Raw genomic sequence first — 25,259 nt, forward strand, 5'->3', positions numbered from 1 at the left:
ATACTTACACACAAACACACACCCCTTTTGTCTCTATATCCCCATGACCTAGCACCAATCTAATACAGTCTTACACATAATAGATAAATAACAAATGTTGTTCACTTGGCACCTAGTCTAACATCCCCACCAAGAGGACATTTATCTTTTCCTGAAGACTTTCAGAGAAAAAGAACAGGGCAATGTGGTTCACTTTGTATAGATCTAACTTTTATATCCTTCAAGGATCTAATAATTGATATGGCCTTATTTGATCATCCTTTGAAGCATGAAACAGGGATACCTATATTGACCTAACCTGTTGAACGCTCTCATGCAAGAGATCCAGTGTAGAATCCAAGTGGATTACTTATCAATATCTAGATACTCTTGTTTATGGATGTCATTGTGTTGGTAATATCACGCCCTAGAGAATCATTTTGTTTTTCTTTTTTCAGTTGGGGATTTTATTGGCAAAGTTTGCAGACCAAGCAGAAATTGGGAACAGGATGGGTTGGCTGACAAGTAGTGAAATAATGGAGTAAATATACTACTAGGCTCAATAGTGTCTCCCAAGGGAGTAAGTAGTGGTTCTTTGGTATTCCTCCACTGTCTCTCCTAATACCAGCAAATGTTTAACAACAAGTTTTCCATAAACTCAATATCCTTAGATATTTCTATGTCTATTTTATAGATTAAAAGGGAAGGTGTTCAAGAACCCATAGGTGCCAAATGGTAGAGATTATATTAGAACCCAAATCTATCACACTCTTTCAAGTTTATCCTATGGCCTCTATGCTTTAGGAGCCGCAGATAGTAATCATGAATTAGAGCGTAAAGGGACCTTAAAAATTACCTAGTCCTTTCCATCCTTCCCCAGGCTCCATTTTATAGATAAAATATAGGATAGGTTAAGAGCTTGCCTGGAGGAGTTATGGTCCAGGATACGTCAATGTGATTCTCAAAATATAATCAATAAGGGACCTGTTCTATTTAGAAAAGTAGTGTAAGAAAAAAATTCAATCCTATTTTGTATTTCCACTTACTTGTTGGCAAATATTCTGGGGGAAATACCTTAAATATTCATGCCAGTCTAGACAGTTATTTTCCTAAAAATTCTTGTATGCTTTTTTCTTTGAAAGTTGATCACACTTTTCATTAGGGAGATTTTTTTTCCAAGTCCCCTAAAAGAATATTTTTTTTCCTAGAAAGGCTGACAAAACAACATAAAGCACTATTACCCAAATAATGGGAAAAGGCTAGTTGAACAAGTTATGCCATCTGGAGTTTTTGACTGTTGACTTTTATAAAGTTACAAGTAAATAATTAAAATGATATTATGAGGAATTAATTATGTGAATGTTACTCTTATTAAGAAAACAATGAAAACTTGGAAATATGTTTGCAATTTTTCCCATTAAATTATCAAATAAATCCACAATCCAAAACCATAGATGTAGAACTGGATGGGATGTTAATTATCAATTAGTCTAATGATATCTATTTACAGATGAAGAAATTGAAGTTTTAAAGATGACACTATATTTACAAGGTTACACAAGTGAGAAGTAACCAAGGCAGGATTTTAATCCTGATGATCTTTCTACAGTACCACCAGGTTAGAGAGTTTAGACTCTCAGAGTTGAGTGGGATCCCAGAGGCCAAATAATCCAATGATCCCCTATTTAGGAATCCCCTCAATTTGGTCATTTCTTAAAGGCCTCCAGGGAGTAATAGCATCCTATGGCAGCTCATTCTACTCTAGAATAGTTCTAATTTTTTGGATGTTTTTCTTGATCTAGAACCTAAATTTACCTTGATGCAACTTCTACCCTTTGACAGGCTTTCTGGGGCCAAGCAGACCAAATCAAATTCCTCTTTCGCATGACAATACTTCATATATTCGAAGACTATTATGTCCTTAAATTTTCTCTTCTCCAAACTAAGAATCTCCAGTTCCTTCAATGGATTAGATCTGGTCTCCAGAACCCTCACCCTTTTGTCTGGCCTTCTCTATATGTTGTCTACCTTGTTGATGTTCTTCCTAAAATAAGGCATGCAGGATTGAAAACAGGAATTTATATGGTTGAACAAAGGAAGAATATAGCACTTCCATCACCATCTTTAGGGCAGTTAGGTAGTGTAGTGGATAGAATTTTAAGTCTGGAGTCAGAAAAACTCATCTTTGTGAGTTCAAGACATTTGTCTTCAGACATTTACCAGTTGTATGACCTGGGCAAGCCACTTCACTCTGTTTGCCTCAATTTCCTCATCTGTAAAATGAGCTGGAGAAGGAAATGGCAAATCACTCCCATATCTTTTTTTCAGTTTTGCTGGTTTAATAAGAATTTACCCATTAAAAATCACATACAAGATCACATATACTATTGTTGTGAAGCAGTAAACAACCTTTTAAAATAGAATACAATTTCTTAATATCATGTTTCATCATTTTCAGCCCATCTGACTCTTTGTGACACAATCCGAAGTTTTCTTGGCAAAAATACTGGAATGATTTGCCATTTCCTTCTCTAGCTCATTTTTATAGAAGAGGAAACTGAGGAAAACAGAATTAAATGACTTACTCAGAATCACACAAGTGTATTTGGAATCATATTTGAATTCAGGAATATGTCATTCCCATATCTTTGCCAAGAAAACCCTAAATGGGAGCAAGAACAGTCAAGTACTACTGAAACAACTGAATATCAAAAGTCACCATTTTTGCTCTGGGATTACTATGCCTTTCTCACAACAGCCTAAGATCATACTGGTCTTTCTCACACTATGTATTTATTACTATTGACTCTTATTGACCTTGCAGTCAACTAATATCCCAACACTGTTTTTATAGACATGTCTACCTAGAAATATCTTCCCATTCTATATTTATGAAAATGATTTTTTGAATCCAAGGATGATATTTATATTTATCTCCATTACACTTTATCTTAATAGATTTATCCCAATCTTTTAGTCCATTGAGATATTTTTGAATCTTGACTTTGTATGTGATTCTGTGACTTAGTAAATAAGATTTAAAAGAACCATCCTGTCTGAGAGATTTACTTTGTTGGGAATGTTCTCTACATAACCTATAATTACAAGCATAGCAATAATTAGCTATGGAATATTACTGAGTTCATTGTTAGTTAACAGTATTGGTCCCTCTGATGCCATATTTCATTCTGATAAAATTATTTGGAATTATATGGAAATATGAGAGAGAGATTCATTGTATTATATATATTAATAACTTTTGGGGTGATAGTGATTATCCCAACTGTAATCAAGCATTTATTAAATGTCTACTTTGTTTCCATGGCAATGTCTGGGGACACTGGCAAAATTAAATCAGTTCTTGCCTTCAAGAAGTTAATATTCTACTGGGAAAATTATTTTGCTTCTCTGGGCAAGAAGACTCATAAATGAACTCAGCAGTGAGATTTCAAAGTCCTGAAACTATGATTCAGTGACTGGTTAGGAGATTTCTGGGCTGGAAAGCACAGCTGGCTTCTCTGACTAACTCTGTGTCTTCCCCAAGGTTGCTGAAAGACTAATGACGATTGCCTATGAGAGTGGAGTCAACCTCTTTGACACAGCGGAGGTGTATGCTGCTGGCAAGTACGCACCGGTTTGCATTTGGGGGAGGGGATACATTGAAGGTGTTGTTTGGGGGTGGATTGCCTCTTTGAAGGGCATATGGTATGAAAGGATCCTCTGAAAAGGAACACATAAAATGGTTTTGTTCCCACTTCCCTTCCCACCTTCCCAGGTGACTTGGCCATGTACTAGCTACTTTCCCCTATAATCTTTGTCCCCTTTCCTTGCTCCTGCTTCACAAACTTGTTACTGTGACACTACCCTCACAACAGCCGTTGTATAGAAAATGGAAAAAGGATGCAGACAATCTGTTCTATACCTTCCTTCTCACACTTATTAACAAAACTGGATTGTTACACTATAGAACACGATGTGTGTGTGTGTATGTGTGTGTGTGTGTGTGTGTGTGTGTGTGTGTGTACATACATATAGATAGGAGGGGACGCAGGTTAAGTATTGAGCCTAATGAAATGAAAGGTGATGATCACATAATATTGGCTTTGGTTAGGCTCTCTGACCTCAGGGGCAGTCTTGTACAACATTAATCAAACAAAAAATCCGCTCCATCATTTAGTGAATTAACAAATTTGTTTTAGATGTAAGAATAATGGGTTAAGGGTTGGGGATATAAAAGAAGTGACATTCAACAAATGTCACCCAGCCTTTACTGGAAGACCTACACTGAAGGAGAATCTACCATCTCCTGAAGAAGTCCACTCCACTTTGAGATGGCTCTAATTGGGAGAAGGCCATCTTTTGGGTTCTTGCTGTTTAAAAAAATTATAGGTACCTTTTATTTTTGTGCTCTCACAGATTTCTTATAATGTCTCATTCACAATCAAAATGTTTTTTAAGCTCAAGTCTTGACAACTTTTCCTCAATACCTCTAGTTTCTCTGAGGACTTAAAGGAGAAACCTAGGCCATCTTCTGTTTAAGTGCTTAAATAGTTGAAGACATTTTTCATGTGTTTTTTTTTTAACCTCCTCCCTCTAGTCTTTTCTTCTCTAGACTAAACATTCCCAGTTCCTTCATCTAATTGGCTAGGACACATTTTAGAAGCTCTTTCTCTTCTGGTTTGCTATATTCTAACTTATTAGCGTCTTTATAAAATGTGGTGCCCCAAACTGAAGATCATGCTTCAAATGTGATTTGACCTAGACTAGGCCCAATGGGGCCATCATCTCCACAGGGTTGCAGCTATGATTCTTTTACCACAGCCTAAGACTACCTTAATTTCTGAGCCTGTCATATCATTCAAGTGATTCAGATTCAGTTTGTTTTTCACTGAAATGCCCAGTTCTTTTTCAGTGACTCATAAAGGTTCACCATCTTGGACTTGTGAAATTGGTTTTTTTTTAACCCAAATGTGTGAACAAATGGCCGATGACATCTTCCCAGAATACCACCGGCATTCTGGACTGGTCCCACCAAATTTTGGGACCCAATACGTATGTTTTAATACCAGGTTGAGCTACACAGATACTGGGTCCTAATTCAGTGAAATGACAACCTTTAGAGCTAAGGGGATCATTCCCTCCATCCATTTCACTCCAGAGCAGATTTCAGGCTATTAAAGAAATGGATAACCATCCAGCTATTTTAACAGCCTCTGAAAATGTCTACCTCTATAGTGGGTGGTAATTGACTTTGATTCTAATTCCCCACTTTCCAGAAGAGAGCACAATCAAACTATATCACTTGTTAGCTGAGATTCATCAATGCCTGGCTTATGTGCATTCTATCTCATTTGGCATTTCATTCTGTGGGGAGAAGGACTTTTTTTTAAGGGTCATTAAGAAGGCTGAGAATTAGTGCCTCTGATTTTCTCTGTTTCCAAGGATAAAATAATAATTATGATAACTGATTTCTTTTCAGGCTCCTCTTAGCCTAGCTCCTATATTCTATTGAGGGTGATATTAGTAGAAAATCTTTCATATACTGTCCTCCTTTCTTTGAGTTCTATTAAATTCTGTACAAAAACGGGGGCAAAGAGGCACAGCATTAATTGTAGTGCCATAGAGTTGGAAGGAACCATAATATGTCATCTAGGCCAACCTCTCACCCACTGTAGCCACTTTTTATGGCAGTTGTTTGGACAGCCTTCTCATTCCATTCTCCCAGATATATGAAAATGCTGGTTTTGGTTTATGCTTGTACAGTTTAGAGTTTTTAATTGGGGAAAAAATCCATGGCAACTGGTCATCCAGCTTCTTCTTATATATTCCCAGTGATAAGGTATTTATTGCTTCACAAGGAGCCTGCTTCATGGATAGGAAGCTCTAATTGTTTCAGGTAGTTGTTTATATTGTGAAAAAATCTGGATCCATGACTTCTACCCATAAAGCTTAGTTCTACCCTTTGGGATTAAGGGAAAAAATTAATTCCTCTTCTACATGTTGTTCATTGAAAAGATCTATCACATCCTCCCCAAATTCCCACTGTCTTTTCTGCTTCACAGTAAACATCCTCTATTCCTTCTACCAGTCCTCATGTGAGATGGTTTTGAGTACCCTCTACATTCTGAATTCCCTTGGCTGAACACACTCCAGTTTTTTCTCTGACTCATAGAATGAGGTCCCCAAAACTGAACAAAATATCTCAAATATAGTGTCCCTATTATACAGCATCACAGAACTATGGCTCCTAAGTCTAGACATATGTTTGTATTAATACTGATAAAGATTGTAAGAACTTTTTGATTACCTTACTCATCATTAATTCATATTAAGCTTTCACCCTATAAAAGATCTTGAATCTTTTTCACATGACATGCTTACATAGAATAGACAGTGTCCAAGATGGTACAGTGGTCGTCAGTGTTAAATATTGCAATGAAGTTAATAAAGATGAAGACAAAAAGAACTACCAGATTTTGCAATTGAGAGATAATTACTAGACACATTGGCAACCAATAAGCATTTATTAAGTTCTTTTTATTTGAGAAGTTTTTGTTAATATGCTTTAAGGATACCAAGAAAAACAGCCGCTGCCTTCGGACAGCTTGCATTATTGGTAGAATTGTGAATTGGTACTATTAAATAATAGTAGAAGCAAATTGGAATTATGCAGATAAAATCACTTTTAAATACCCATACTTGTGGACCTAATGATTTCATTGTTAGACATATATCTCAAGAAGGCCACTGAGAAAAAGAGAGAGACAGAGGAGGGGAAGAGAGGGGAGGGGGGGAAAGGAAGAGGGGAGGAGAAAGAAAAGGGGAAGAGGGGAGAGGGAGGGAGACAGAGAGACAGAGAGAGACCGAGAGGATATGGCAGGGAAAGAGGAAGGGAGGGAGGGAGGGAGAGAATAAAGGAGAAAGATTCCTATATATACTAAAATGTTGGTAGCAGGACTTTCTGTGGCATCGTAGAATTGGAAACAAAATAGATGCCCACTGATTAGGGAGTGGTTAAACATACCATGGCACAAGGAGGGAATGGAATATTTCTGTGCTATAAGAAATGATGAACATGATGAAAACAAAGAAACATAGAAAGAGTTATGTGAACTGATGCAAAGCAATTTAAGCAGACCAAGAAAAGCAATAAATATATGATGAAAAGAATGGCAATCATCAAATAATGAAAACTGAATGCAAAGTTGGAGGGAGAGGAAGGATTCCCCAGGTGTGAAATACTGCATAGGATGTCATCATATTTTTAATGTGAGCTTCAGTTTTGCAGAATTTTCCCAAACATATTAGTAAAAATCTATTGTAATGTAAAAATCATTGGTAATATGGGGAAGAGCAGTTTCAGTTGAATGTTGAAATTGAAAGTCAGATTATAAATGGTTTATGAGAGAATAAGAAGCAGCAATTATAGTATAAATACTGAATAAAGACACTTTTTAAAGGAGTATGGCAAAGAAAGAAATTCCAGTGGGAATCTGCCTCTGTCAAACTCAGACCTGTTAATGACCTTAATTTTAAAACTTCAAGGTCTCCCACTGCATCCAGGATCTTGCCACTAGACCCAGATGGCTCTGGAATAGAGAGTGAGGCTGGTGACTGAACAGTCCATTCCAGTTCACTTGCATATCATGGTAGCACCTCCCTAATGGCATCACCCATGATCCTCTTTGAAAATGAAGAAAAAACAATAATCTCTGTGAGTAACTGCAGGAACTGCCCCACTGGGAAAAGATACAAGGAGGAACTGAAGGGCCCAGTTAGGGTGAAGAAGAGAGTTAGAAGAAATAAAGCAAGAGGAGAGTGAAATGATAGGAGGTTGTGATCAGATAAAGGAATTTTAAGGGGTTTTTGCATGAAAAAGGACCACTTGTGATTAATAGAAAGGGTGTGCTCATCTCTGTCGGTGAATGAGGCTGGGAGGTTGGAGTGCTTTAGGAAACATTAACATATATGTTGAAATCCTCTTGTATTAGGGTAAGAGTTAGGGTCAAAATTATGAGCCAGACACTAAAATCCTGAACTCACTGAGAAATAATAACAATAACTCTGCAGGGCTTTTAAGTTTTGTAGAGCACTTCACATACGATCTAATTTGAGAAAGAAGGGAGAAAGTCCTAGGGTGATTAGTAGATAATTATCACTTAGGATCTGAGTTGAGTGATAACATTGGACAGAAGAAATTGCTGGGTGTTGGTATTACAGGGAGAATATAGAAGCGCAGTGGAGGAGAGTCTTATTGTCACCCCAGCTCTGGGTCCAGTGAATGGGACATATGGTATATGTTTGGGGAAGAGTTTGGGGGCTAGCTAGGAAAGAAGGTACTATTAGTATGAAAAAGGAAAACCAAGGAAAGGAAGTCAGGTCTCATTGAGAGCCAGAAGACCAAAGGAATATGTAAGGAATGGGAATACACTGACATTTTTTGGTTAATTCTAGAGCAGGAGCCCCAGAGAGCACAATGGACAGGATGACAGATGTGGAATAAGACTAGATGTTGGAGTAATTAAGTTGTAGTAGAAAAGAATGAGAGATTAGGTATCAAGAGCTGGGTCACTCTTGAGCAATCAGAAACATAGAATGGGGACAGAGATTGCTAACCATTGGGGAATGAGTCCAGGCATCCTGTCAGGCAATAAAATAAGTTCCACCAAAGAAGGCAGATGGGTGAAATGGCTCTTAAATATATCTATCGTCCCTGGAAGTACCTGTTCTTTCTCAGTTTTCTATCCAAATTATTTTGCCCATTTTTTCTTTTCTCATCATCATTTGGAACGATCTGCAACATTCTAAGGGGGGAAATGGGGAGGATGAGGAACCAAAGTCACAATGAGGAAACAATCTGTGATTGCAATTTGACTTTTCCAAGGATGACATTTTCAGAAAAGTCCAATGGCCATTCACTGGGCTTCTTAGAGACAGAGAGAGCAGGCTCCCTCCCTCCAGGAAGTCAGCAGTTGGCAGGCACCCGGGACTGTTCCATAGCCGAGTTCTGCAGGCACCAGCAGAAACAGCGGAAATTGTGAACACAAGCAGAGTAGAGTCTATTTTAAGAGCTTTGTGACTGAACATTCAAACAAGGAATAGGCTTTAAAAAATAGACTCGTGCCTTTCCAGGATGTGATACTAAAGCATTCTCTCTTTCCATCCTTCCCTCTAGGGCTGAAGTGATCCTTGGAAGTATCATCAAGAGGAAGGGATGGAGGTATGGCTCATGATCAGGACTACCTCAGCAAAACAGCATGGGGTGCCTGGGAGGGAAGGGGGCTGCACTTGGACAAGTCAAAGAACAGGATTTTAAGGAAAAGAAATGATTCTGTAGGTTAAATGGCAGGGGATAGGAGCCTGGGAGTGTTCCAAGAAATAACAAAAAAAATCACTAAATATGACAAATTGCTAGAGGATCTGGTTCCGGGTAAGGGAAGATAAAAGCTCACCTATCAAAGGCCAGGGTCCAGGGATCAGAGTCTGAGTTTCTGAGAAATCAGGATGAGGAGGATGACCAAGGTACAAAATGTCCCTCACCTTTCCTGGACCTGTTTCCTACTTAGCTTCTGAGGAACTTTCCAGCTCTAGAGGATTATATGAAAGAGACTTTTCCTGGCTTCTGGACTCCTCTTCCCTCATTAGATGAGAAGAACTAGTAGGCAAGATGCAGATGAATGAAAATTAATTATAAACTATAGACTTTCTCTGTTTATTTTTCTAATCTCCCCGCATACAATGAAATGAGAAAGACAAAGCCTTTGAGATGAATCCTGTGCCTGTTTTTTTGTCCACATTTTGATCTCCTTCTTCTTTTGTTCCAAGGGCATGGAGGAAATTAGAGTGATAGGAGCTGGTATTTATGGAAGATACTAGGATAGCTGAACTGTAGGGACTACAAAACTTACAAAGCACTTTACATACATTTTCTGATCTGACCCTTCCAAAATCCATATGAAGTGGCTGAAAGTATCTCCATTTTACAGGGGAAGAAAATTGAGTCTTGGAGAAGTCAAAAACTTTGCCTCTGGCCACATAGCTACTCAGTGTCAGGGATAGCATTTGAATTCAATTTCCCAAATGTATTCCTGAACTAAGAAACACAGATTCTGAAGAAGTCCCAGATCATCTAGTCCAACATCCATTTTTACAGATGAGGAAACTGAAGATCAGAAAGATTCATTGATTTCCTAATATCACACAGGCAGTTGCTGGTAGAGCTTAGATTTGAACATGAGATTTCTGGTTCCCAAGTCGATATGCTTTCCTCTCTACACTTTGAGAGCTCATGGTGTTTCCAAGTAGACTCTTCTATGTAAATATGCTTTGGTCATAACAGCCCTTGTTTTGCCCAGGGGACAAAATCAGGCTAAAAGCAGGAAAATCCATCATTATCTATCGTCCTTGTATTCACTGACAGCCAAGTGAAGAAGAGTACCCATAGTCCTCGTTGAGAACAATTTGGCAGAGTACACTATGGGGGCACCTTCATTACATGCTTTGTATTAACTTTTAAGTTCAGTTTTTTCAAGTGTTTAACTCAAGAAGATGGTCTTGACCTATCCTTCCCTTCAGCCCTGTTTATTTTTGTTCCCTCTGGGATATTCTTAGGCAGTGAGGGGAGATGTGCTGCTGAAGAGCCATCTGTGGTACATTTATCTTGTCCATTTTAGCATGATCACATCTCTCTCATCCTTTGGAACTGCTCAATGAGAAAAGGATTCTGCTTTCCCCATGTTTCCTCTGCTTAGATGGGTCAGTAGCATGCACCGAGTACGGCAGCCTTGTACCATGTAGGGGCACCTGATGAATGGACCATCCATAATAATCACACAGGGATTCAGATGGGCAGATACCATGATTCTGTGAAGAGATATTGTTAGATCTTGGGGATAAAAGGGAAGCTTGTACATTCCCCATGCACCAGGGATATTTCTAGGTGAAAAAAAAATTCACAGGATCATGGCTCTAGAGATAGAATGGAACTTGTATTATATTCCTCAACACCTTCACTTTACAAGTTGAAGAAATTAAGGTTCAGTCCATTTGTAACTTGTTTATGATCAGAAAGGTTGTCAAAGTCAGAGGAGATTTGAACCCAGGTCCTCTGACTCCAGAATCAATATTTTTCCATTATACCCAGCAGATGTACTTGTTACATGTCTATTGTTGCCCCAGCAGAGTGAACAGAATTAGATCAAATGCATCAACCCATTGTAAAAAAAAAAAAAAGGCTCTATTTTGCTTTCCTTGTTTGCCATTGACAGCCAAACAAAATATTATATTGCCATTCTTCATATAGAGGATTTTGTAGTGTAGAGGATGAAGAGAGGGTCTTGAAATCAAAAAGATTTGGCTTAAATTTCCATTTTTGTCTCTTATAACCTGTGTGATCTTGGATAAATCACAATTTTTGGTGCCCTAAGCAACTTTGCAGACCTATAAGTTTCAGAGAAGCTACTCACCCATACCAGTAGAGGAAGTTTCTTTGTCTAGAAATTCCTTCAATAAAATAAATCCAGTCCCTACCCCCCATCATCATCATCAATAGTAAAGACACTTATTTTAACCCTACTCTGTGTAATTATCTGTCTATATATGCTCATTTCTAAAATCTGGGCGGTGTGAAACAAACATATCTGTATTCATATATAATGCATACGACATAGGAATCTTGCAAATGAATGCCAAAACAATCAGCTAGTCACAAACTGTTCTCCCCAGTTTATATATGCCCCACGAGACTGGTGATAAAATAAATAGCTTTTCTTTCCCTAGGAGTTATTACCCCATAATAACACAAGGAGAGGGTGCTATTTCTGATTGCTGTCTCTTCTTGTTATTTTGAAATCTATAGCATAGCATGTAGCCCTCAATCCAAACCTCCAAAATAAAACACAGATATTACAAATGAGCAGACAGTAGCTTTTTGGATGCTCAAAGTAACTCATTTTAATAAAACACAGAGACTTTTTCGTGGTGACTCTGAATAACCATGATCACTATAGTGATTACATTTGATACCTTGTTGGAGTTGATAAAAGGCAGAGAAATGTTTCTAAAGTCTCCTGCTATAAAGTGGAAGATTTGTATTTCATATGATCAGTTGTTGCTCTAATAAGCCCCAGAAAGATAAGATATAAGTCTGAGAAGTGCATCTACCATGAAATCTAGAAACTGAGACCCATATGAGGAAAAGCATTTCACTAAAGGGATCCAGATTGGATCCAGATAACAGACTTATAGATGTAAAGGTGGAAGGGACAGGCCTTGGAGGCCATTTGGTTGTGTTCCTCTCATTTTACACATAATAAAGAAACTGAGATCTGGAAAGCTGCAGTGCCATGATCATAGTGATCCAGAGTAGGTAGCAATAAAGCTTATTTACCCATATGTCCTTCTATAGCCTTTCCTCTGCACAGCCACCTCGTTTGAGGGACCAATGCTGTCTGTGTGGTTTTTTTTAACCAGAAAGGGCTTTGTAGGGGTTTTACTGCCCCAGTGCTCAGCAATCAGCAAGAACCTCTTGTTCCATAGATGGAGTCATGGATACGACTAATTCAAAGGCTCTTGAATGGTTTTAAGACTTTGAAATCATGATTAGGGATTTTCTTTTTCCTGGATGAATCAAACTGAATTATGGATCTCAAGAAAGCAAATCAGTCTCTCAGGCAAGTCTCTTGTGGACAACATGTTCTCTATGAACTTCAAGAGATGCTTATCTTGCTGGGAATGCACATCACTAGGGAGAAGCTGCCAAGGTGAGGTGGTTTGTAATTTTTCCAGGTCTTATGTTACCAAGAGTCAGATGTGAGAAATTAGAACTAAAGATTAGGCAACTTTTACTAAAAGCAAGTTGTCCCTTGTTAAAATACTTAAAGAACCTTTCAGTCAGTAAATATCATTACTGTTATTGCAACTTGTATTTAATGCTTGCTTAGTGAAATTCTGCTGATGAAATGTTAACCAGTTTAGAAGGTATGCTGGTCACTGGCCCTGAGTTCATAGTGGGCCCCAGACACTTGACATTTACCAGTCATTTAACCCTATTTGTCTTGCAAAAAGAACAAAAACAAAACAAACAAACAAAAAACAAAAAAAAGTATGCTTGCTAATCTTTGAGCTGTGCTAGGGGAATTGGCCATGGAAAAGGAGTATATGTCATTATCTCCTAACCCTTTTCTGGGAGATGGGGATGGCTTGGTGTCCATAGTAAATGCTTCTAATGAGGTTCAGTGGAGGGAGCACTAGCCTTCAAGTCAAGAAGACTCGAGTTCAAATGCAGCTTTAGACACTTAATAGCTGAGTAACTGTGGGCAAGTCATTTGACTCAGGCTACCTCTGTTTCCTGATCTGTAAAACTGGAATAATAACAGCACCTGTCTCCCAGGATTGCTGTGAAGATTCAATGAGGTATCTGTAAAGTGCTTTGTAAATTTAAAGTTCTCTATAAATGCTAGCTATTATTATTAGGTGGTTAATAAATTAGCTAAACTATTTGTCAGAGGAATAACCAATTTGTGTTTCCAAAGGATGCCTTTGCCAGCTCGTTCCTACCCACCATCACCTCCTAACCTTCTCTACCATTCTCATCCATGCTCAGCCCCAAGGTACCATCACATCCTGTCCCGATCTAGCTTTCCTATGGCATCCTTCCATCAGAGTTCAATCCCTCCTCTTTACCTTGCTCTTTGTGGCTAAACTCCAACTATGTCAGATGAACATTTTAAGCCAATTCTTCAAATATGAACCACTGAGTTCTTCCTGAAAGTGTAATAATACTGTTATTGCATGGGCTTTACCTTAGCACTGATCTGGCTTTTTCTTGGTTTTATTTTTTAACGTACAGGAGATCCAGTCTGGTCATCACAACCAAACTCTACTGGGGTGGAAAGTAAGTAGATTATATGTGACCCTCAACCCAATAGAACTCTTCCGTAGCAGTGCATTTAGAAAACAAATGTCATCCGCTTATTGAAATCCATGGGAATAATCTTTTTCTCACCTAATGGTAATATGTGAAAAATGAATGTTTAACAAAGTAATCTGCCTCACGTTAGACTTGGGCAAATGAATCAGGAGAAGTGGAAGGTGACATACCGGCTTTGTGGGATGCTTGGGAAGCCAAGGAGATTTCCAAGCAGTTATTTTCACCTATAGTCTTGATCGTGATTCAAGTTTTTGCAAGAGCAAATAAGCTCAAATTTTCAGAGGAGGAAAGTCCCTCCAACCTGCCAAAATGCACAGCAGTTTTATTGCAAAGTGAGAAAGATCTGGCTTGCCCTGGGTTTGTGCTGTGATCCCTCCTCCCTGCGGTGAGCTTGGAGAACTACAATCGAAAGAACTATCTCAATGGAGACAAAAATGGGGTCTCTAGGTTACTTGTGGTCAAGACAAATGAAAGAGAATCCCTCCCTTTGTGGGGGACATGCCCAACTTCATAGGGTGAATTGACTTCTCCTGATCCTTCCTTTCATTTCGAGTTGTAGTTATATGATCTGAAATTTTAGAAAAATGCATAACCCCTTAAGCTCTACCATCTACCGGTATTTGATTGGTCTGTACTATTCTCATGAAATGGGGGAAACCAAAGGGTCTAGAAGGCCTTTCTTGACTCCCTGTGATTGATAAATTGCTAAAAATCCAGGGGAAAGAGTCTTGTCTTGACTATTCCACGAGGAGAGAAGATATATATTCTCCTTGCTTCCGTGTAGCTACTCACAATGAATATGAAGTTGGGGAGATAGAATTTAGATTTCTACTCTAATGCAGTCTGAATATAAATAAAGCAGCACCACATATGAATAATGTAGATTTATAGCATCTGCCTTGTTCTATTTTCTGAGCCTATTGTTTTGGTTTTTGCTATGGACCCAAAGCCTGGCTTATATTTTAGGAACTGCACAGAGAAACAACAGCCTGCAAGAATGATTGCTTAGTTGAGTAATATAGTATTATCTAGTTTACATAAGAAATAAGGGCTGGATGGTTTATTGTTGTCTTTTACAATAGAGGCTGTCCAAAGGAAATTGGTGCAGCAGACACATTTCATCCACAATTTAAATTTATGGGCTAGTAGACTCGCTTCTGCCTACAGTATTAGGCAGGAGAAAACCCTGTTTAAGAGCCATGATGTTACTGGGGCCCTGAATTATGGCAGGCCAGTCACCTTAAAGTGTTCAAAAGAAAATATAATTCTGAATAATCTTAATGGTTAAATGGTGACTCCCAAATGTAAACAGCGGGAAGTTGGAGGGAGCCCCAGAATGTAGGGTGAGCTCCCAGAATCGGAGGCAGACAGCAGTAAACTGAGCTGTGGCTGAAAGGCAAGGCTTCCCTCTGGAGCTAGTGTGGCAGAATGGTGGCTTCAGAACCTAAAGGGCCTGCATTCAAATTCTGGCCTTGCCACTTATGATCTTGAGAATCCTGGTTAAGCCAATTCCCGTCAATGAGAATCATTTTCCTCCTCTACAAAAATTCTTCATAAAACTTGGTGAGATACAAATGTGAATTATTTTTATGAGGATAAATCAAAAGGCTCTTGCCATTTGGGAAGTCATAGATCTCTTGGTAACCTGGAGAAGCTTATGGAGGGGATCCCTTCTTAGAATAATGTTCTTTAAAACTAAAATAAATACATAAGATTGCAAAGGAAATCAATTTTATTAAAATACACATATCAAATTATTTTTAAAAAACCTGTTCACAGACCTCAGATGCACTTTAACATCTCTTCTGCCTCTGAAATCTATGATGCTGGGTTTCCTTTCATAGAGGAGTGAATTGCATCAATATCTTGGGGTTCAATAAAATAGGGATCAACAAATGATTCTTGAGAGAGCTCACTAAGTTTTTTTAAACTTGAAATTCTCTGCAATTAAATTTTACTTCAGTTTCTATGAAAAATAATAATGATTTTATGATAATAATTAACATATTATCACATGTAATTATAATAATAATGATGTTAACAGCTCACATTTACATAGCAGTTTACCATGTCCAAAATGTTTTCCTTATAATAACATTGTGATGTACATTTTACATAAGAGGAAACTGAGTCACAGAGGTTAAGTGAGCTACTCAGGCTCAAACAGCTAGTGGGTTTCAGAGGTAGGACTCAGTGAAATATGGTTTTTCCACCTTAAGAACAAACTTCTTCAGAAAAAATCAACAAATCAATTAACATATGCCTTCTCATTTGGCTAATGACCTCAGAAATGATGGCTTTTGCTTCCGATGTTGCCCAGCACGATTGTGTTGTGAATACCTGATCTATACTTCTTACTGAAGTGAATTTGAGAAACAAATGTTTGCCTACCATCCTTCCAGTACAAATCATCTTCAAGCTTACCCAGCATTCCCAAATGTCAGTCTGCTCTGCCAAGTAAATTACCTGGCCAACAACTCGGTATCTCCCTCCTCCCATCCTCCACCCCAAGTCTCCCCAGTTGCTGACAGACATCACCAAGGAAACTTCAGTCACTGTGTGTAATAGAGTTATATTTGACATTGTACCTTTGAAGAAATGATGTCGTTTGATTAAAATCATTAGTGCCCATCTTCCTACTCTGCCCCCAAAGAAAAGAACCTGGGCAGAGTTGAAGTGCTAGAAAACCCTATGTGGGTGCTAGGGATGTCCCTGAGTTTTAGGGGAAGAGCAGCATGGTTGGAGATAAGTGGCAATGTCCCTGTGACCATCCGTGCTTGATTTATCTCACCGGGACATCAATGAAAGGGGACTCAGTTCACCGAGAGCCAGCCACCTCACGGGTCTCTGCCCACCCAGCGCTCAGTATTTGCCGAGAACAGGGTATAAAATTAGCAGGTCTGCCTAAGTGAGAACATTTTTCTTCAGTGCTCCTAGAACAGGAAAAAAGCCCTATCCAACAGCCACCCCCACTCAGTCCTTTGCCTCTTTTATCTTGGCAGAGCCGAAACGGAAAGAGGATTGTCACGAAAGCACATCATTGAAGGTGAGTACTCTTTCTTCTCTTCCACAGTATTTTGTGAATTAATGATTCAGGAAAGGAAAAATCTTGACCGCTGAAGCCCCAAACAGCCTGACAGCCACATGGCCACATAAAAGAGCCATGGTTGTTCCAATTTCTGTAAATGTCACCAAGAGAGAAAAGATGGAGTTAGCGAAAAGAGTCTTATGGAGGCACAGAATGGTGAAAATGGCGTTCCGAGGCAGCCACTTCAAGTGGCCTTCCACAAGCTCCCCTTTCTGATCATTAACCAAGTCCACAGTATAGAGCCATAGTTAAAGGGACCTTGCAACTCGTCATCTACTACAAGGTCCTCATTTTCTTGAGGAAGAAATTGAGACCTGTTGACTTGTAGGGTGACGTTCCAGGTCACGCAGATGACCTGCTGGCAGAGTTGGGGTGGAGCTTGGCTGATGCAAATTCCATCAGCCTCCTTTCCTTGGGACCCCAACCATCCCACCCACCACATGGTCGTCCCTGTGCTCAACACAGCCTGGAAGACAATCCTGGGAATGGAAGAAGCTATTTCCCATTTGGAAGTTGGTGGAAGGCTCTTGTATAGAGCTTAAAAAGAAATCTTTCATAAAGAGGGCAGTAATGAGCATTTATAAAGTTCTTTAAAGCCTCAATTCCATCCTCACAACAACCCTGTAAGATCTTTATGGAGAGAGGAGGGAGGGAGGAGAAAGAGAAGTCCTTAAGGGGAGGATTTGAGCTAATTAACTGTGATTTGTTTAAGAAAGTCCCTTCACTCCTTAATTCCAGAGCAGAATTTCTGGCTAGACCCTTGTATTTCTTAGAAGTGAGAAATATTTTTTTCAAATTTTCTATAAGATAGAATTCTATTAATATAATTATAATATTGCATAAATATAACATATTTATATTATATTATATATATATATTTGCTCAAATATATATTATATTATATATTATAATAATTATAATTATGGAATTATGGAGAAAAGTTTTCTAGATTTTTTTTTTCATTAAGTTGATGGTCATCCTTCCATCTACCTCTCAATTTTCCCTTTGTTTCCTTTTGTAATCTCCTCATCGAGGTGCTGCTTCTCTAGTTCTAATTCATGGTTTATTTTTACTTGTTCATTTATTCAGTTTAATTCAACAAATCTTTATCCAGAGCTTGCTATATGAAGGGCATAGAGCCAGCACCTGGTGATACTGAGAAAAACAAGCAAAAAATTGTGGAAAAAAACCCAGTCCTCAGGGAGTTTATAATATGTGCATAAATATGAAGATATGTGTAAGATATGAAGTCAGTTCAAGAGGAGAGATAGTGGTTTGTCACATCTCCCAGGTTTTATTTACTAGACTCTAAAGCTTTCTGCCCACTTCTCTCCTCCTACCTAGGAGAATGTCTACCCACTAGGCACTTGTTAGATCTTTTATTTTAGTGTCATTTCTTGTTCTTTCCTTAAGGAATGAACTTATATGAATTTAATTCAACAGGTATTTATTAAGTATTTACTGTCAGATCTCCACATTTCCAAAGAGCATGATGAAGTATATTTCACCTACATGAAAATATTGTAATAGAGATAAGAATTAGAATTATTATAATATAAATATATTATATTTATGCAATATTATAATTATATTAATTAATGTAATTGTGTTATAATAACAATATGATACAACACTTTAAGGTTTATAAAACACATTATAAAGATTATATAATTTGATTATTTTGACAATTCTAGAAGAAGGTAGGTGTTGTTATCCCCATTTTACAAAGAGGAAACTAAGGCAGTTAGAGGTTAAGTGACTTTCCCAGGATGACACAACTTGGAAATATCTGAGGCTGGATTTGAACCCAAGGTCCAGTGCTCTGATCATTTTGCTCATTAGGTTATTTTATTTTTATCATCATCATTGATTTGGACCATGCCTGAGTTCTCTATTCAGGGAAGTCCTTGTGAGTTGATTCCTTCTATCCACAGTTGCCTCTATGGAGCTCACAGAGTTGATTGGGGACACGAGGCAGTTACAGAGCTTGTTTAGTATAGATTGAAAGCAAGATTTGAACTCAGTCTTCTTATCTCCTATGTTGACTCCAGCCATAGCATCATGATGCTTTTCTATTGTTATTGTTATTAACTGTGACTTTAATTGATTACTTCTTTGTTATTGTTTTACAAGAAGTATATGTATATATACTACCATATATACTACTATATGGTATATATACTACCATATATACCATATATACTACTATATGTATATATACTACTTACCAGATACAAGTTAAAGGGACCTTGAGTTCTTGTCACTGAAGTTATCCAATTTCTAACAGCAACCTTTGGGGTCATATCTAAGCATAGGAAATTTCACTGCCAAAATAAATCTTCTTGCTGCCGGAGCAAAGGGACATATTTTGGCTGTGAAGGGATTCTCAGGGTCAGAGTTCTAGTAAATGCCCTTATGTTCTTGGCTCGTACAAAGTACAATCAGGCAATAATGTCTTCCTCAGACCACAGTGGCCAACTTGGCATTGTAAAGTATTAACATCTAGCTATCTCACTGCTACTGTGTCTACCCCGACTATGACAGCTGACCTATAGTTATTCTTAGACAATGTAGAAAAGAGCGAAATCTAAAGGAACAGAAGAACAGAAGTTAATTACTATCACCACCCTCTAAAGAGGGAAATCAGGATTTTTTAAAATGATATTAAAATAGAAACTGGCAAGAAAGGCAAAGGACAAAATTGAACAAAAAGAAATTGAGAAGGACTGATCCTATGTACTAAGAGATAAAACAGAGAATTGAATTCCCATTACTTTAATCTTCTCTAACATTTGTGCATAATTTCAGAATCTTTTTTTTGTAAAGTCAATTTTATGGAGACTTCATAAAGCTTGATAGCAATGCCCAAAATTTGCCTCCCTCAACTGAATTTGATAGTTTTTTCCTGAGGAGTTAATCTCTCCAGAAGAACAAATCAATTTAGTCCAAATGAGCGCTGTCCCAGATATGAACATTAACTCAAGACAGAAAACTTTTGAGATTTAAGGACTGGGTTTAAAAAAAGATTTTATAGTCTACAGTTTCATCCAAGGATGAGAGATAGAAAGATCCCACTTTTCAGAATATTTATGGCCAGACTATCATGAGAAAATCTTAGGGATGCTGAAGGAAGATATAAATACTAGATCTTTGGAAAATATAGAGAAACTTCTAGCTCAGTAAGCAAATTTTTCTTCAGCCTTTGCACCTGGATTGCCAATGACCAGAGGCACCATTTTGGTGGATGCTATTTAAAAGCAAAGATACTTAATGAAATCTTTATTTTCTAAGAGAGACAGAGAGAGAGAGAGAGAGAGAGAGAGAGAGAGAGAGAGAGAGAGAGAGAGAAGAAAGAAAGAAAGAAAGAAAGAAAGAAAGAAAGAAAGAAAGAAAGAAAGAAAGAAAGAAAGAAAGAAAGAAAGAACGAACTCAGCTAGGGCTTCTGGTGATTGACTAGCATCACTGACAATAGGCAAAGTCTAACATTTCACATGCTGATCTTCACAGACAGAACTCGAATTTCTCCAGCCCCTATGTGAATTTGACCTTTGCCTTGGACCTTCATGAGACTCAGTCTCCCACAGCATTTTCTTCACTGGCTTGTTTATTGAGCACTGCCTCCTGGGGATTCCATCTGTTTTGTTTTTCTCCCCTATCTTATTCTCCATATGTATATACTCAACCCAGCTTCCTTTGCTTTCATTTTTGATGTTCTGAACTTATCCAATGAAGAGGAATGAGAATTTCTGGAGGATAGGATAGATAGATAGCCTTTGAGATAGAAGCCAAATTTACATATATCTGGGGAGGAAGGGAAAGGATTGACCTTAGCCAAGCAATGTAGTTTATGAAGTAAAAAGTAAGCTTTATTTATATATAAATGGACTTTGAAAATCTTTCATTAAAGGCTTCCCACACAATGAATACAAAGTCTTTGTCTTTGTTCCAAATGGGTGCAACATTCTTTAAGATTTCTAGGATTGAAAAAACAGAATATTCACATAAGTGGAGAATCAGAGCTCAAGGGGGACCCTGGAAGCCAATCAAGCCCATCCTCCTCGTCTTACAGATGAGGAAACTGAGTCTCATAGGCAGTGTTATCCAGGGTGGCAAGTATTTAAGTCAGACTCCAAAAACAGGTCTTCCTAACTGAAGATTGGATGTTTTCTTTACTATTCTAGTGGTTCCAATTTAATGGTTCAGAGATGGTCCAAGAAGTTCTCACTAAATATTCTTTATAATCATAAAGAATACTAGGAATAATAAATTACTTAGGTGAAGATCACAAAACATTACTGTTGTTATTAAAATTTAAGTGAGTTTCCCAAGTTTACAAAGCTAGTCAGTGTCTGAAACTGGATTAGATCTCAGGTTTTCCTGACTCCTAGATTTTTATCCATTGTATCGGCTTGATATCCGAGGAGCTCAGAAAAGGCCTCTTGTTAAAGGTAATATCTGAACCTGAGCTTTGAAGGAAGCCAAAGATTCTAAGATCTAATATGGAGCTGGATTTATTGTTTCAGAAACACTCACAGAAGTTATTTTTTGCTCCACCCTGTGAAAGCCCAGGCAGGGATAACCTTGGGATTTTGGTGTGTCCCTGACAATGAACATACTGTCCTTGCTTTTGGGGGGAAAGGGGGCATTTGCAGAAGAAATTCAATAAAAGGCTTTTTAAAAAAGGATTAACATTGTAAATATTCTAGATCCAAGCCAAGACATCCAAATTCAAACCTAAAAGCTGGAAACCTGATATACATATATAAACGATATAAAAGAAGCTTCCCCTGCCAAAGGGATCATTTGAAGGTTCCTTTAAGTAACCCGGGACCCACAGTGCTTTGAGATTATAATTTGACCACCCCAAATCTTTTAATCTGCAACTTCTGGGACATATATTTTGCACTTTCATCTGGATTTCTAACAGCAACCTTTGGGAGTCATATCTAAACAAACATTAACAACTTTATGGGTTTATATTCATATAGTAGAGGGGAAGTACTATATTGAAAAAACCTAGAAAGTGATACCACCAAACAATGAAGATTATTTAAAGAAAATAAATTCTTTTCAGGATAAACTTTGTCTAGAAAGGTTCTACAGCACAGATTTTCTGGTAAATTCAAGGAAAACACATTGATTTTCTTTTGAGAAATGTTTTAGGAATGTCCAGATCCCCATTGGGATGATTGAAGATACACTAGGCTGAGAATATTATAGAAACAGAGGGGGAAATTTCTAGTTTGGGGGTAAAGGCAGGTAGGAGAATTCAGAATATAAGAGGTTGCTTGTCTCCTGCTAACTCTAGATCCTTAGCTTTTCCAAGAATGTGACTTTAGCTAAATTAGCTAAGTGAGTCTGCTCTTCATCTCTAACTATCCATTGACATCTCAGTGATCAAAATATTTCCCAAAACATACATGGATCCTTCACTATCCTATCAAGAAGAAGAAAAAAAGGTGGTTGACTTAGAAGCCAGCTAAAGAGCCAAATCCAACCAATCAAATTTAAATTTATAAGAGCTTCATTTAACACACAATCAATTTTATATATATATATATATATAATCAAAAACAAATTTAAAATATTGAGTCCTCCCATATAATTAAATAAGCTGATAAGAAAATACTGTTTCTCAGGAAAATGAGGTAAAATATCTCTTTCTTTTGGGTGCATTCAATCATACTCCACATAACATTTCAGGAAAATGATAGTTTTAGAAAAGAATTAATTAATTCCTCTGACTATTCACAGCAAGTGGCCAAGTAATTAGAACTAGAAAATGGCTATAAGGCCCTGAGGTCTTATTCTGATTTCTCTCACTATTTTCCTATGTTTTCAAATTGTTTATTAAAAAAAAAAAACTCTGAATGTATTTGTTGTTTTCCTAAAGCATGAGGAGAATAAAAAATGATAGAATATCTGAGGGTTCTACAAACCATGAGAGTTGTGCATTAGTATTCTAGCTCAAGAACTCAATTCATTTCCTCATAAATTGTAATGTTCCCATTTGTCTATTCTTGGATTTAATTTTTATTCAAATTTCTGCATATTTTCCTATATATTTCCGATACTGTGTGATCCTTGGGCAAGTGATTTAGCCTTGTTTAATCTCAATCAACTCCCCAGAATTTATTTTCTTTTTTCCCCCAATAATATTTTATTTTTCAAAATGCAGGCAAAGCTGGTTTTCAACTTTCACCTTTGCAAAGTCTTGTGTTTCAAATTTTCTCGCTCTCCCCTCTCCAAGAGAGTAAGCAATCTGATATAGATTAAACATGTGCAACAGAATTTATTTTCTAAGTAATAATATGCACTCTATAGTTGATGAATAGAGTTTCCTACTTGAACACTCACAGATCCTTCCCATGTTTACATAATCCCATGTATCTCTGAGCTACTGGGAAATGATTTTGTTCTGCAATAAAAATAACACTGAATTGGAGTCCCAGGACCTGTCAGTTACTACCAGGACCCCTAGGAGATTTTTATCTCTCAGGATTTCAGGGTCTTCATCAGAAAAATGAGGGAGAATGGCTAATTGGATGCTGAGTTTCCTTCTCGTTCTAACTGGTGATGTTTTTTAACTCTCTGAGCCCTAGAGACAGAACTAAAAGGAATCACTGAGATCATTTCCTCCAGGTTCTTGATCTTTTTATGTCATGGGCCCCAGTGATATTCTGGTGATGCCTATAGAACCCTTTTCAGTGGATAAAATTTAAAACAGAATCAATTAATCAATAAACATTTATTAAGTCCCTACTATGTGTCAAGCATGCTGCCAAGTGCTAGAAACCAAATATATTGAAATAGTTACTAAAATAATCAAAAACAAACTCACTAGCATCAGATTAAGACATTCTAGTCCTACTCTGTTATTTTCTACCTAAGGAAAATGAGACCCAGAGAGATTAAGCTTAAGGTAAAGATACATTTTTATCTTTTAAGTACAAAAGAGAAACTGTCTTTCTTCTTAAATCTGACTCTGGACATGACTCCCCACTGAAACAGTATTTAACTCCCCAAACATTTTTTGATTTCAGGTTCAAGTGTGTTTGGTAATCCAGTTATTAATATAACTGAGAAAGATGGAAAATCTATAAAAGATGTACTGAGGAGCACCTTGGTATATTTTTTTGATGTGGCAAAATATCCAGCTAGTGTCCTGTCATTTATTAGAATGTAAGCTCCTTGAGCTTAAGGTCTGTTTTTCCCTTTCTTTGTAGCCCCAACATTTACCAATGCTTGGTACAGTAAGTGCTTAATAAATGCTCATTGATGTTGACTTGTTCAGTATTGAGCTAGGCGTTTCTAATGTCACAGATCTTATGTGTGTGTGTTTCTGTTGGTTCTTCCAGGACTGAAGGGGTCCCTGCAGAGACTGCAGCTAGAATATGTGGATGTTGTTTTTGCCAATCGACCTGACAGTAACACACCCATGGAAGGTCAGTACTCCCTGGTTTAAAAGTGGTCGAGCCTGCTTGATACCCGAACCAATTCAGGAGGAGTCAAGTGAATGTGAAATCATCACTGCCCTCAAAATCTTATAGATCCTCAGTTTTTACCTTTAGGCCAAGGGTATGTTTATACTATAGATTTTTTAGACAGTTCATAAAAAGCTTATGGATCTCTTGTTAATGTTTATTATCTGCATTCATAATTGAAGAAAATGCTAATTTTCATTTAGAGGCTAATAAAACTAAAGATTTTTTTTCCTATCTACATTTCTAGACTTCTTAAAATCTATCCATGGAATCTTTAGGGGTTGGTGGACCACAGTTTAGGAGGCACTGCTTCTGATTAAACATTGCAGTTTTCTTAAAAAAGAAAAAAAAAAGGGGGGGGGGGAATGGGAGAAAATGAGTTTGCTCTGTTCACTATAATGTGTTCACTTTCCCAGATGTATCCTCCTGTTTGTAATTCCACTAAACAAAGAGTTAAATTAATTACCAATGGACTTTTTACCTGACCATTTTTATGTCAGATTTGGTTCTTCCTGCTACTTAACTTCCCTAGGTCCGCCGATATTTCTGTCTCTAGCAATGGAAGCTAGGAGGATTTACTTCAAGCAAAAATCCAACAGGAGATTATTGCTGAGGCCCTGTAATACTCTTCAGCAAAATTAAATCCAGGAATTTCAGCTGAATGGGGAAGAAGGAGGAAGGAGGGGGAAGGGACATCACAAGGATAGTGTGTCACATGTGGTTGGACCAACATGACAGGCAGTCTATGGATGCCCCAGCTCCTTACTCTAATAACCCC

The 25,259-nt window shown here is 37.7% G+C and overlaps 1 protein-coding gene across 1 annotated transcript in view; it reads left to right on the forward strand.

The window, feature by feature from the left end:
• The window catches only part of KCNAB1 (potassium voltage-gated channel subfamily A member regulatory beta subunit 1), a 315,195-nt gene that overhangs the window by 226,497 nt on the left and 63,439 nt on the right, over positions 1-25,259 (forward strand). Inside the window, exons 4-8 of the mRNA XM_003766209.2 lie at positions 3,524-3,603; positions 9,155-9,199; positions 13,829-13,873; positions 16,912-16,955; positions 24,356-24,442. Of these exons, the coding sequence (XP_003766257.1) occupies positions 3,524-3,603; positions 9,155-9,199; positions 13,829-13,873; positions 16,912-16,955; positions 24,356-24,442 (301 nt within the window). The remainder of the gene's footprint in view (positions 1-3,523; positions 3,604-9,154; positions 9,200-13,828; positions 13,874-16,911; positions 16,956-24,355; positions 24,443-25,259) is intronic.

Source organism: Sarcophilus harrisii, chromosome 3 (genome assembly GCF_902635505.1).
Source record: "Sarcophilus harrisii chromosome 3, mSarHar1.11, whole genome shotgun sequence".
NCBI lineage: Eukaryota > Metazoa > Chordata > Mammalia > Dasyuromorphia > Dasyuridae > Sarcophilus > Sarcophilus harrisii.